General features: G+C 38.3%; 1 protein-coding gene across 2 annotated transcripts in view; it reads right to left on the bottom strand.

Moving 5' to 3' along the window:
* SLC25A21 (solute carrier family 25 (mitochondrial oxoadipate carrier), member 21) overlaps positions 1-7,303 on the bottom strand; it is a 367,602-nt gene extending 360,299 nt beyond the window's left edge. For both annotated transcript variants that reach the window (XM_006835332.1, XM_006835331.1), the window contains exon 1: positions 7,255-7,303. In XM_006835332.1, coding sequence (XP_006835395.1) covers positions 7,255-7,283 — 29 coding nt within the window. In that variant the 5' untranslated portion in view covers positions 7,284-7,303. The remainder of the gene's footprint in view (positions 1-7,254) is intronic.
* Between the last annotated feature and the right edge of the window lie 6,816 nt (positions 7,304-14,119).

Below are 14,119 nucleotides of genomic sequence, written 5' to 3'. Positions count from 1 at the left end.
TATTGGAAAATATGGAAATATATTCTAGAAGAAACAGCTAAAAGAGTCAAAGATCCTTATCTCTGGAAAAGAGAATGAGGGGGCAGGGAGTGGAGAGAACTAGGTAGAGGAATGATGCTTTTAAGACATGAATATACAGGGTCACTATGAGTTGGAACCGACTCACCTGTACTTAACAACGATGGAATAATGATCAAAGACTATATGCACTTCCGTATGGATTGCACCTCAATGTAAAGAAATCAAAAATCCTCACAACTAGACCAATAAATAACATCATGATAAATGGAGAAAAGACTGATGTCAAAGACTTCATTTTGTTTTATCCACAATCAATGCCCATGGAAGCAGCAGTCAAGAATTCAAACATTAGGCAAATCTACTGCACAAGAACTCTTTAAAGTGTTAAGGAGCAAACATGTCACTTTGAGGACTCAGGTGCACCTGACCTAAGCCATGGTATTTTTAATTGCCTCATATGTATGTGAAAGTTGGACAAGGAATAAGAAAGACCATCGCAGAATCATTGCATTTGAATTACTGTATTAGCAAAGAATATTGCAAGTACCATGGAATGCCAGAGAAACAAACAAATCTGATTTGAAAGAAGTACAGCCACAATGCTCCTTAGAAGGGAAAATGGCAAGAACTTTATCTCTCCTACTTTGGACATGTTGTCAGGTTGGACCATTCCCTGAAGAAGGATATCATGCTCAGAAAAGTAGAAGGTCAGCAAAAAAGAGGAAGAGCGCCAATGACACAGTGGCAGCAACAATGGGCTCAAACATAACAACTGTAAGGATGGCACAGAACCACGTTTCATTCTGTTGTGTACAGGGCCGCTATGAGTCTGAATCAACTCAGCATCACTTAACAACAATACTCTGGTATAATGACACCCATTTTTTTCTTTCCTTTTTATTATCGTGATACTCTCCAGTGATTCAATCTTGACAACAGGTTGGGGAGAAAGTTACACTTTCTGTAACTGGTACCAGTGCCAGACCTTCCGACTGTTCTTCTAGCAACAGACTGTGAGAACACGTGGTGAACTGATCTTTTATCAACCTGCAAGTGAACGTGCATGTGGATGTGTAGTAAGAGTGGGATGTGGAGATTGCAGAAGCATAACCTAGTTTACCTTCATGGATAGAAGCTTAGAATATTATTTGAAATATATAAAGTACATTCATTAATTTCATAAAAGTGAAATAATAGAAGGTATAATCTGTAAGATATAATACATGAAATCATTTTTAATTAGTGATCCTACCAGGTCAGTTTCCTTAATGACATGGTGTTCCAAAAGTGTTCTGCGTTCTAAGTTGTTGCTGGCTTTGTCAAGTGGCACATAGGATATTTTTTGGTTTGGTTTTCAGGTCTGTTTTCACCTCCCCCTGGGTAGTACAATTTGATGCATGGCACACCAAGTCATCTCAGAATGGATGTGGCTCACTTTACATAATAATAGCTCATGTGCTAGGAGTATGGAAAAAGAATGTGTTTACATTTTGACAGAATGAAACAATGGAGTCTAAAGATATAAATCTTTATATATAGTATATATAAAGATATAAAAACAATTCCAAACTCTTCCACCCTGTTTCTTTTCCTTTATTTTTTCACTGTGAAAGTGATCAATTCAGTGACATTTACCTGTGTAATATAATAGTGATAAAATTCCAGCATTTTTATCTGCTTCTGCCCATTCTCTATCACCTCTGTATTAGTACCCAGGTGATAAACCCTAATAAGCATGCATATTGTATTTTTGTTTCAAAGTCAATTACACCTATTTTGGTCTTCCTGTTAACAATTGCTGGTCTTTATTCTTTTTTCTTATTTTGCAGATCAAATACCTTTCAATATACAGGCATTCTTTCCTTTGGTGCATGAGGAAGATTGTTTTTTTCTTTGACTTCTCTTGAAGTTAAGTAAAGTATGTGACTAATTTCATTCAATAAATGCTATTTTCATGAAAATATCCATATAACACAGACAATATAAAGCCCTAGCTTTATATTTAATTCACGTCCAGTACAACACAATAATACAATCTTTGAAGTTCATTGTGGTGAGAATCCTAGTTCCTAATCAGAATATGAACTCTTTGACAGCAGAGCTAGCCTGGAGCCAAACACACTGTTGTTGTTGTTAGGTGTCAACGAGTCGGTACCAACTCATAATGACCCTATTCACAACAGAACAAAACACTGCCTGGTCCTGGGCCAACCTCACAATTGTTGCCATGCTTGAGCCCATTGATGCTGCCACTTTGCCAATCCATCTTGCTGGGGGTCTACTTCTTTTTCTCTGACCCACCACCTTACCAAACAAGATATCCTTCTCTAGCAATATTGTCCTCCTGACAATATTCCTAAAGTATGAGAGATGAAGTTTGGCCATCCTGGCCTCCAAGAAGCACTCTGGCTGCACTTCTTCCAACACAGATCTGTTGGTTCTTCTGGCAGCCATGGTACTTTCAATAATCTCCTCCAACACCATAACTCAAATGCATCAATTCTTCAATGATCTTCCAACTTTCACATGCATATGAGGTTATTGAAAATACCATGGCTTGTGTCAGGCACACCTTTAGTCCTCAAGCTGACATATTTGCTCTTCAACACTTTAAAAAGGTGTTGTGCAAGACCATAGGTTGAATCCAGAACCCCATCCAGAACCGACTGAGGAAGGAAATTTCCACTGGAAAGGATGAGTAGACCAGCCTGGAATGGCTAAAAGAACAGAAGATATTTTGTGAAAGAAAGACCAGCAGGAGAAATCTGAAACAATAACAGCAGTCTGATTGATTCCTACAAGAATAAGTAAGCTCTTTGCCTGAGAGCCATCAAGGCAAGTGGTTGGGACCCCTCAGAGCAAATCTCCTTCTAAGACTGAGACTCAAGGGGAATAGATGAGCAGACATGTTGTCTCGATGGTGACCACATTGTTCACCAATAAGGGATGAGGGGGTAAAAAACAGCAATGAAGCTACAAGCTAAGCCTGTCCACATTCAATAGACCCCCGTGAATCTGGGTGAAGACCTGGATGGCCATCAGTATGGCAAGACCCAGGGATTCCTAGGCCCAGAGACAGTGACTTGGCCACAGAGGACTAGAGTGGAGAGTGAAGTGTCCAGCTGATATGAAGTGAGGGTAGTGGCACAAGAACACCCATACTTGCAGACCTGGCTTTAATGGCTAAATGATCAGAACTTGATTAGAAGAAGAAAGAAGAGGGGACAAAAAAAGAGTAACCTGCTACAATTTGATGACTTTACTTGTACTTATGGATGTAGTAGCTCAAAAAAGGGAACAAACCTTTATAGCAAGGATCACTCCCATCCCCTTGGTACACAGGGTTGACAGGGATAGGCAACATGGGCATTGGTTGCCCAAAATTGGGGTGCCTATAAAGGCAAGAAGTGAGTGGCTTACAAGCTTTTAAGAGAGAGCCTAATTCCAGACAGGGAGGGGCAAGGTAGAATCACCACTGAATGATTTCCAATCCGTTGGGACTGGGCTGGTGAAAGGAAATAGGGATAAGACTCATGTGCTACAATAGTGAATAATTGCCATCAGGTCTGACTGTGAGGCTAGGAAATATAGCGGTAGATGCTTTTTGAGTGATTTTGCAGCCCAGGAGCAGAGGTCCCTGGAACCAACAAGTGAGAAGAACGGAGAGTGGGACCTTACCCAGAGAGGCAGTGACACCAGGGATGGAGACAGAGAAGATGATGTGGACAGATGGAGCAGCTGGGGACTCTGGACTCAGGGTGGGAGAAAGGCTATGTGCTGGCATCCGGGGGGGGGGGCGAGTGGGGTGAGGCAGGCCTGTGTGGTGTATCCTTTGGGGTTATATGATGATGCATGGAGGGGACTGTAATCATTGCAATGAAATGAAATACGATAGGATGAGTATAAAGCTGATGTTCTCCCATGTAAACCTCACAATAAAAACTTGAAAAAAAAAAAAAGGTCTTGTACAGCAGATTTGCCAAATGCAATACGTCGTTTGATTTCTTGACTGTTGCTTCCATGAGTGTTGATGTTTGATCCAAGAAGAATGAAGTCCTTAACAATGTCAATCTTTTCTCCATTGTTAAGAATGTTGTTTATTGGTCCAGTGGTGAGGATTTTTGTTTCCTTTACATTGAGATGCAATCCATACTGAAGGTTGTAGTCTTTGATCTTCATCAGTAAGTATTTTAAGTCCTCTTCACTTTCAGCAAGCAAGGTTGTATCATCTGCATATCACAGGTTGTTAATGAGTCTTCCTCCAATCCTGATGCCACGTTTTTCTTCATAGAACCCAGTTTCTTGGATTATTTGCTCAGCATACAGGTTGAATAAGTATGATGAAATAATACAATCTTGTCACACAGATTTCTTAAGTTTAAACCATTCAGTGTTCCCATGTTCTGGTCAAACAGCTGCCTCTTAATCCATTTACAGATTCCTCATGAGCACATTAAGTGTTCCAGAATACTCATACTTTGCAATGTTGTCCATAGCTTGTCATGATCCACACAGTCGAAAGTCTTTGCGTAGTCATTAAAGCACAGGTGAACATCTTTCTGGTATTCTCTACTTTCAACCAACATCCATCTGACGTCAGCAATGATATCCCTCCCTTGTTCCACTTCCTCTTCTGAATCTGACTTAAACCTCTGGAAATCCTCTGTCAGTGAATGCTTGTATCTATTTCGGCATTACCTTTAGTAAAACTTTACTCACGTGGGATGTCAAAGATACTGTCTGATGATTTCCTCATTCTGTTGGGTCACCTCTCTTTGGAAAGGACACAAATACGAATCTCTTCCAATCAGTTGGCCAGATAGCTGCCTTCCAAATTTCTTGGCATAGATGAATGAGTGTTTCCAGTGCCACCTCACTTTCTTGAAAGATTTCAATTTGTATTCCATTAAGTTTTGGTGCCTTGTTCTTTGCAAATTCGTTCAATGCACCTTGGACTTCTTCCTTCAGTATCATTGACCAATGATATGGAAACACACACTAGATACTTAATAAATATTTGCTAAACGGATAAGTGAAGTATTGAGGGAATGAGAGAGCAACCACAATTTCAATATAATGCCTCATTTAAATTACTTTTATTTCTCCTATATTCTCATGTGTACACGTATTCATTTCAGAAATAAACACGAAATGAAAAAGACAATGTATTCCTCAGTGAGAGAAGCAACAACACCCTGGCTTTTCAAAGAAGGTTTAAGTAAATAGAGTCTAAAATAGAAATGCCAATTTGGCTGTCTGTCTCTGTTCATTGTATAAAGAGTGTTCCAGCCGTGCACACATTGTGTATTTGAACATAGTTTGCGGAGTTCTTCTTTCTCTCTTTGGGTCCTGTGACTTGGGGCTAAATTCTCATTGTCTATATTTTACTTGTTGCTGTTGTTGGGTGCCCTTGAGCCACCTTTGACCCACAGTGACCTCATGTCACAGAGTAGAACTACATACAAGAATAGGGTTTTCTTGACGATAAATAATATTTAGGAAAACAAGTCTTTCTCCCAGAGTGGCCAGGTGAGTTTGAACAGCCAAACTTTTGCTTAGCAGCCAAGCATGTACCATTGTACTACCAGGGATCCTTTTCTATTGCTATTGTTAAGTGCCATTGAGTTTGTTCCAACTCATAGTGACCCTACTATATATGGTTTCTAAGGAGTGGCTAGTGGGTTTGAACCACTGATCTCATGGTTAGCATTTCAGTGCTTATTATCCAGTGCTGGTCACGGTCACCTTCCCCTGATTTCAGTAACCAGACTAAGATTCTGCTGCCTCTTTAGGCAGATTAAGCAACATGGCCTGCCCAATCACCAACCAGCTAGATCATCAAGTTTTTTTCTAATTTTGACATTCAAGTTTTAGCACCATTGTTGCATGGCACCAATCTAGTCATGATGCTCTTGGATTTTGTTTCTTGAAACGTTTTATGGTGAATTGAGTGAAGGTTTACAGAGCAAATCATCACTTTTATAACTAACAAATCACACATTTTGTTTCATCTCTAGGATTGCAATCCCTTTCATGCAACAACAGTTATCCCAGTTTTTCCTTGTGATTCCTATTTCCTTTCCAGCCTCCTTTCCAACGCCTCTGAAGCTTGTCTGCAGGTAAATGTTTCCCTTTTGATCTTGAATGGTTGACCATTCCATGGTGAGCATACCTCACTAGTTTTGTTGTTTCCCCTATATAACTATTCACCAGTTGGTTGAAAATTGGGCAATAAGTGTGAGTTCCATTCCAAACCTAAAGGGTGGCCAAGGGCCATAGTCTCAGGTTCCTCTAGTCTCTTTCTGAGCCATTAGCTCAGTCTTGTTTTATAGTTTTGAGTTTTGTTACACATTGTTTTCTACTCTATATCCAGGACCTTCTATGTAATTCCTTTCAGGGTGCTCTTGGGTTTTACAAAATGCAGATTAATAGACACTTTTACAGCACTTTTAAACCACTGCCACAGAGTCAATTCCAACTTACAGCAATCCAATATAGGGTTTCCAAGATTGCACATCTTTACAGAAGGAGGAAGTCAGTCGCATTTTTATTTTGTGGGGTGTTTGACCCACTGACCTTAGGGTTAGCAGCCCAGCTACTAACCCACACCATCATCAGGGCTCCTTTCACTAATTTAAAAAAGAGAGAGTTCAGGAACTTAGTCACAGGTTTAACATTTTTTAAGTGCTCAAGATCATATTCAAAGCCACATGGTTCTTTGCCTGATTTGTATCTCTCTTTATGAGCAAATGCATGTTCCTGGAAATATGACATTTTGCATTGCCAAACAGTTGTAGGAATAAATTCTTTAAGCACCATTTAAGACGCTTACTTGAAATTTTGGAGTCTCACACTAAAATGCTAACTATTAAATAGCAATCTGTTATACACAATGCCAAATGAAAGTCTGCTGTCATAATTCACTGAATAAAGTTTAGTTCTTACATCATTTTGATAAATTTAGCTCGTTTACCAGCATAGTCACAAATCATACCTTATGGTTGTCAGGTGAAGGCAGTAAAATATTAAATACCTTCAGATGACCTCTATCCAGAAATGCTTTTCACTGTTCACATTTTATCTGTCAAATAGTGTTTTCTTTAAGAAGTAAATATAAATGTCATTATATGGAGAAGCTACCAGTCAAAGACAAGTTCTAGCAATCAGTGCTCTGACTAATCTTAATTTGGATATCTGCCAAAGTCAATAAAACTTGTTCATGCAGAACCTTACCTGGTTTTCACCACATCGAGAGGGTGCATCAGGCAAATTTCTACAAGACCTGAAGGATGATAAAGAAAATTCCAATAAACACTTATGTAAATACTAGTTCTTATTTTCTTTACCCTATTGATTTTTCATGTATGAAAATTCAATTAAAGAACTTGGGACTTGAGACTTGATAGCTAATGGCAAAATGGTAGGGTAGTGGGAAAAACCTCAAAGAATAATATGATTTCATTTCAATGGGAAAAAGTTATGTAAATACTTTCTTACAAGTGTTATGGCACAAGCAGGGGAGTGGGGCAGTAGGGGAAAATTGTTTTAATCACATGTCCTAAATTCCAATCGATTAGGCAGGGATTATTGTGGCTTATTTCAGTTCAATAATTAAGCACATTTGCAAAGAAAGAAGGAAAAGAAGCAAGGAAGGGTCTTTTGAATACGCCCATAATTTACTAACATGGTAAAACCATGATCCTCAGTTTCAGCATCCATGAAGTAAAAGAAATGATGTCTTTAGTATCAACACTGGATTTCAAAACACAGAGTCAGCAGTTAAATCCACCAGCTGCTCCTCGGAACCACCTTGATGGCACTTCACAACCACAATACATTAGTAGCTAAATGAAGAACATTTATTGACTGCTTATTATGTGCCCAACATTATTTTAAACACTATTTAGATAATCTCATTTAATCCTCATAAGAACTTTGTGTAATAAGAGGTATCCTTATCTCCATTCTAAGATAAGATAGTTGAGCCAATGCACCATCAGCACAGCCACCTCCATATGTCTAAGGAGGCTTACATATTGCTGTGATGCTGAGCAGGTTCCAGTGGTGCTTCCAGACTAAAACAGACTAGGAAGAAAGGCCGTGTGGTCTACTTCTGAAATCAGTCAATGAAAAGCCTATGGATCACAATCATGCTATTTACAACTCATATGGATGGTGCAGAACTAGGGAACATTTTGTTCCATTGTGCCTGGGGTCACTATGAGCCAACTCGACAGTAACCAATGGCAACAATTGTATGTTTCTGATTTCTAAATTCCTGACTTTGATTCTTAGATTTTTTTTTTTTAACTTATAACTGTAACTTAAGTTTTATTCTGTTACCTAGAAAGGAAAGAAAAAAAAAAAGGTTCACTTTTGAGGTATTTCTCCTCGAAACCTTGTGAATCACAGTAAAACATTGTCTGATATGATGCCAGAAGATGAGCCTCTCAGATTGGAAGGCACTCAAAATACAATTGAAAAAGAGTTGCCTTATCCATCTACAAGGATGGAGCAAAGCTTGCTTTTGATTCATTTGTTGATGGGGCAAGACTCAAAATGAGAAGAAACAGCAGCAAACATCTATTAATAATCTGAAATATGGAGTGTATAAACTAAGAATCTAGGAAAATGGGCAATTGTCAAAAATGAAATAGAGTACAAAAAAACTGATATCCTACACATCAGTGAACTGAAATGGACAGGTATTGGCCATTTTGAATCAAACAATTAGATGGTTTTACTATGTCAGAAATGATCAAATTCAAGAGGAATGGTGCCACATCCATTGTCAAAAAGAATATTTCCAGATCTATCTTGAAATACAATACTGTTTTTGATAGGATAATATCTATACATCTACAAGGATGACCAGTTAATAAGGCTATTAATCAAACTTATGCACCAACCACCAAGTTAAATGATGAAGAAATTAAAGAATTCTACTAACTTCTTTAAGGAGTCCTGGAAGCATAGTGGTTATGTGTTGGGCTGCTAACCACAAAGTCAGCAGTTTGAACCCACCAGCTACTCCATAGGAGAGAGATGAAAGTTTCTGCTCCTCAAAAGATTTACAGCCTTGGGAACTCTACACAGGGTCACTGTGAGTCTGATATAACTCAACCACAACTACCACCACTAGATTCATTAGTGTGAAGTTGATCAAACATGAAATCAACATGGATTGGTAATTACTAGTGACTGAAATGTGAAAGTTAGAAACAAAGACGAGGAACTGGAAGTTGGAAAATATGGCCACGGTGATAGAAATAACATTGGAGAATGCATGATATAATTTTTCAAGACCAATGATTTTTTCATTGCAAATACCTTTTTCCAACAACATAACTGACAGCTATACATGTGGACGTCACAAGACGGAATGCACAGGAAACGAATTGGCTACATCTGTGGGAAGAGATAATGGAGACGCTCAATATCACCAGCCAAAACAAGGCCAGGGGCAGACTGTAGAATATATCATCAACTGATCATATGGGAGTTTAGGCTGAAGCAGAAGAAAATTAAAACAAGTCAATGAGAGCCAAAATACAACCTTCAGTACATTCCACCTGAATTTAGAGTGAATCTCAAGTACAGATTTCACACACTGAACACTAATTATTGAAGACCAGGCAAGTTGTGGGATGACATCAAGAATATTATCCAAGAAGAACGCAAAAGGTCATTAAAAAGACAGGACACAAAGAAAAGCCAAAGTGGATATTAGAAGGGACTCTGGAACTTGATTTTGAATATAGAAAAACTAAAGTGAATGCAAGAAATGATGAAAAGAAAATTTCAAAGGAGAGCTTGAGAAGACAAAAAAAAAGTACTGGAATGAAATGTACAAAGACCTGGAGTTCTAAGTTTGGGTTAGAAAACCAAAAAGGAAGAGCATGCTTAGCATTTCCCAAGCTAAAAGCACTGAAGAAAAAAATTAAGCCTCGACTCGTGATAATGAAGGATTCTTTGGGCAAAATATTGAGTGATAAAAGAAACACCAAAAGAAAATGGAGTGAATATACAGTCACAGTACCAAATGGAATAAATTGGTCATCATTTAAACATTTCAGGAGGTAGCATATGATTAAGAGCTGATAGTACTGAAGACAGAAGTCCAAGCTGCACTGAAGGCATTAGCTTTAGGAAGTGAAGGAATGCCAACTGAAAGGTTTCAACAAACTGATGCAACACTGGAATCACTCCCTAGTCTATGCCAAGAAATTTCAAAGACAGCTATTAACTGATTGGAGGAGATCTATATTTAGAAAGGTGACCATACAAAATATATAAATTATCCAACAATATAAAAATTACACACACGTAAAATTCTGCTGAAGATAATTCAAAAATGGATGCAACAACAGAGACAGGAAGTTGCCAGAAATTCAAGCTGAATTCAGAAGAATATCATTACTGATGCCAGATGAATCTTGGCTGAAAGAGAATACCACAAAGATGTTTATTTGTGTTTTATTGATCACACAAAGGCATTTGACTATGTGGATCATAACAAACAATGGATCACATTCTGAAGAATGGGTGTTCCAGAACACTTAATAGTGCTCATGATGAACCTGGGCATAGACTAAGAAGCACTTATTATAACAAAACAAGGGTATACTTAATAACTTAAAATCAAGGCATGTGTGTGTCAGGGTTGTATACTTTGACCATATTTATTCCATCTGTATGCTGACAAAAAGAATCTGAGAAGCTGGACTGTATGACCAAAAAAAGTGGCATCAAGACTGAAGACTCCTTAACAATCTGCAATATGCATATGTCACAACTTTTCTTGCTGAATGCCAGGAGGACTTGAAGCACTTACTGTTGAAGATCAAAGACTACATCCTTCAGTATGGATTACAACTCAGTCTAAAGAAAACAAAAATCCTCATAACTGGACCAATAAACAGAATCAAGATAAAGGGTTGTCATACAATCCAACTTCTTGGATTATTTTCTCAGCATACAGATGGAATAAGTATGGTGAAAGGATACAAGGATTTCATTTTACTTGGATCCACAATCAATGCTCATAAAGCAGAGGACAAAAAAAATCAAAGGACATATTACATTGAGCAAATCTTTGAGGACTAAAGTGAGACTGACCGAACCTATAGTATTTTCAGTTATATTTTATGCATGTGAAAGTTGAACAATGAATTAGGAAGACCATAGAAGAACTGAATACACCCAGAGTACTCCTTACAACCAAGTATGTCTCATGTAAGTTGGATATGATCTCAGGAGATACTGGTCCCTGGAGAAGGACATCATGCTTGGAAAAGTAGAGGGTCAGTGAAAAAAAGGAAAATCCCCAGCGAGATGGATTGACACAGATGCTACAACAATGAACTCATATATAACAACTGTTTAGATAGCAAAGGACTAATCAGTGATTTATTCTGTTGTGCATAGTGTCACTAAAAGTTGGAGTTGACTCCACAGCACCTAACAACAACAACAACAATGGGTATTTCTGGTAATACATTATACTCCACTCATCCACCCACTATCACTGAATTGATTCCAATTTATAGACCCTGTAGAAGGTTTCCGAGGCTATAAATCTTTATGGAAGCTGAAAGTCTCATCTTTATCCCAAGGAGTGGATGCTGGGTTAGCATTCTAGTGCTTATCCTACAGTGCCACCAAGGTTCTTTTACAGGACACTAGAACAGATTATTATAGTTTTATGGTTATTTAAATTTTTTCCTAACTTCAGGTATATACTGAAATATTCATTTTACATTAAACAAACTTGCATTGGATGCCTTCTTCATGCCTGGCATTTAGGCTAGAGTCTAGTGAGGGGAATAAGAATGCATGAGAAGAGGTACAATGTTCAGAGTTTATGAAAACACATCAGAAAGAGTCCCATGACCCAGCTAGAAGTGGAGTGATGATTTAAACAGGTAGAAAGGTAGAGGAAGGGATTCCAGACAGAAAGAAGATGGCCTGAGCATAAGACATAAAGGAAACACATTAAAGGAAAAAAAGAAGAAGAAGAATGAAAGAGGAAGGAAGCATTTGAACATTGTGGTAGCCCAGGACCAAATGCAGGACATAGCAAGAGATGAGGTTGGAAGGCAGGTAGACCAGAGTCGAAGTCATGGTCAGGCATTTGCACTTTTTCCCATATACTATGAAGAGCCAATGGAGGACTTTGTGGAAAAATAACTTATTTGTTGTTTTTTCTTATTACCTTATCCCAGTGATCTAATGACCTACCCATTCAATACTCCCATTTCTCTCAAACATTTATTCACAGGCAAATATATGAACATCACTGTCTTGACACTCTTCCCTTTGGTTGCCAGTAAAAACACTACCTCTTATAGCATCATGGATGTCCTGGATATCCGAAGAAATACATATGCCTCTACAAGTCAGATAATATTACTGTCCATCTGTTAAGAGTATGAATTGGCCAATAAGAACTAGCTCATCATTACCCTATGCACAATAGAACAAACAACTGCCCAGTCCAGCATCATCCTCAAAATTGTTGTGTTTAGCCCATTCTTGGTGCCAATTGTGTCACTTATACTTCTCACAGGTGTTGTCCTCTTTTTCACTGATGCTCTACTTTTACCAAGCATCATGTCCTTCTCCAGGGATGGATCCCATCTTCCAAACATTAATGCACATGCAAACATGTTCAAAGAACAAGAGATGAAGTCTCGCCATACTCACTTCCAAGGAGCATTCTGGCTGCACTTCTTTTAACAAATTTGTTTTTTCCTTCTGGCAGCTCATGGTAGTATCAAAATTCTTTTCTAACATAATTCCAATGCATCAATTCTTCTCTAGTCTGCCTTATTCATTGTCCAGGTTTCACATACATATGAGGCAACTGAAGGTACCATGACTCGGATCAGATGACATCTTTGTTCTTTAACACTTTAAAGAGGTCTTTTGCATCAGATTTGCCTAATGTAACACATATCATTTGATTTCTTGACTGCTGCTTTCATGATCAAGAGTGTTGATTGTGGATATCAGCAAAATGAAGTCTTCGACAATTTCAAACTTTTCTCCATTTATCATGGTGTTATTTATTGGTCAAGTTGTAAGGATTTTTGTTTTCTTCAAACTGAGATGAAATCCATAACTGAAGACTGTAAATATATGTGTGTATATATGTTTAATCACCAGGAAGTAGTTCCTATAATTCTCACCCACTTTGCCAAAGAAGACCACAGATATAGCTCAGTAATATTATTTTTCTCAGAGCTAGTAGCAGAAAACCACATCAAAGGCATCACTTCCAAGAAATGATAGGAGTATTCTTTTTCATTCTGGAGGTTTAAAATGCTTTAAACAAGAGGCCAAAACAAAGAAAAACAAAACCAGCTGCCATTGAGTCAATTCTTACTCATAATGATATCATGTGTATCTGGTTTCATCATGTGTTGGAACTATATTCCGTAGGGTTTTCAATGCTGATTTTTTGGAAGTAGATTTCCAGGACTTTCTTCCAACTCACCTCTGGGTCGATTCAAACCACCAGTTCTTTGTGAGGCCCACAGACTCCACACATAAGGCGGAAGACCCAGATTTTACCACTCTCTTTACAACCTGGGACACAGAAAGCAGACAATGGAGAATGTGTTGCAACATTCATGGACTCATTTACAATAAGTCATAGTCTACTCCTGCTAACTCCTAAAGGAATCCTAAAATATAGAAATCTAGAATGTCACTTCTGTGCCTTCCTTCCTCTCCACTTCTGGATTTACCCAGGAACAGTTTTGCTAATGGCTTTAGTAAGCTTTTTAGCAATACTAAGAGAGAATGTGGAAGATTAACTGTTGTTATTTTTGTTGTTAAGCACTGCCAAGTCAGTTCCTACTCATGAAACCCCAAATGAAAGAGGCTAAATTCTGCCGTGTCCTGCACCATCTTCCCAATTGTTGAGCCCAGGGTTGCAGCCACTGTGCACCATCTTGTCAAGGGTCTTCCTCTTTTTCACTGACTCTCTGCTTTACCAGGTATGATGTTCTTCTCCAGGTTCTGGTCCCTCCTGATAGTATGACCAAAGTATATGAGACTCAGTCTGACCATCCTCAATTCTAAGGAACATTTT

The sequence above is a fragment of the Chrysochloris asiatica genome, unplaced genomic scaffold (assembly GCF_000296735.1).
Source record: "Chrysochloris asiatica unplaced genomic scaffold, ChrAsi1.0 scaffold00017, whole genome shotgun sequence".
Classification (NCBI taxonomy): domain Eukaryota; kingdom Metazoa; phylum Chordata; class Mammalia; order Afrosoricida; family Chrysochloridae; genus Chrysochloris; species Chrysochloris asiatica.
This window is presented reverse-complemented; position numbering and strand designations above follow the sequence as displayed.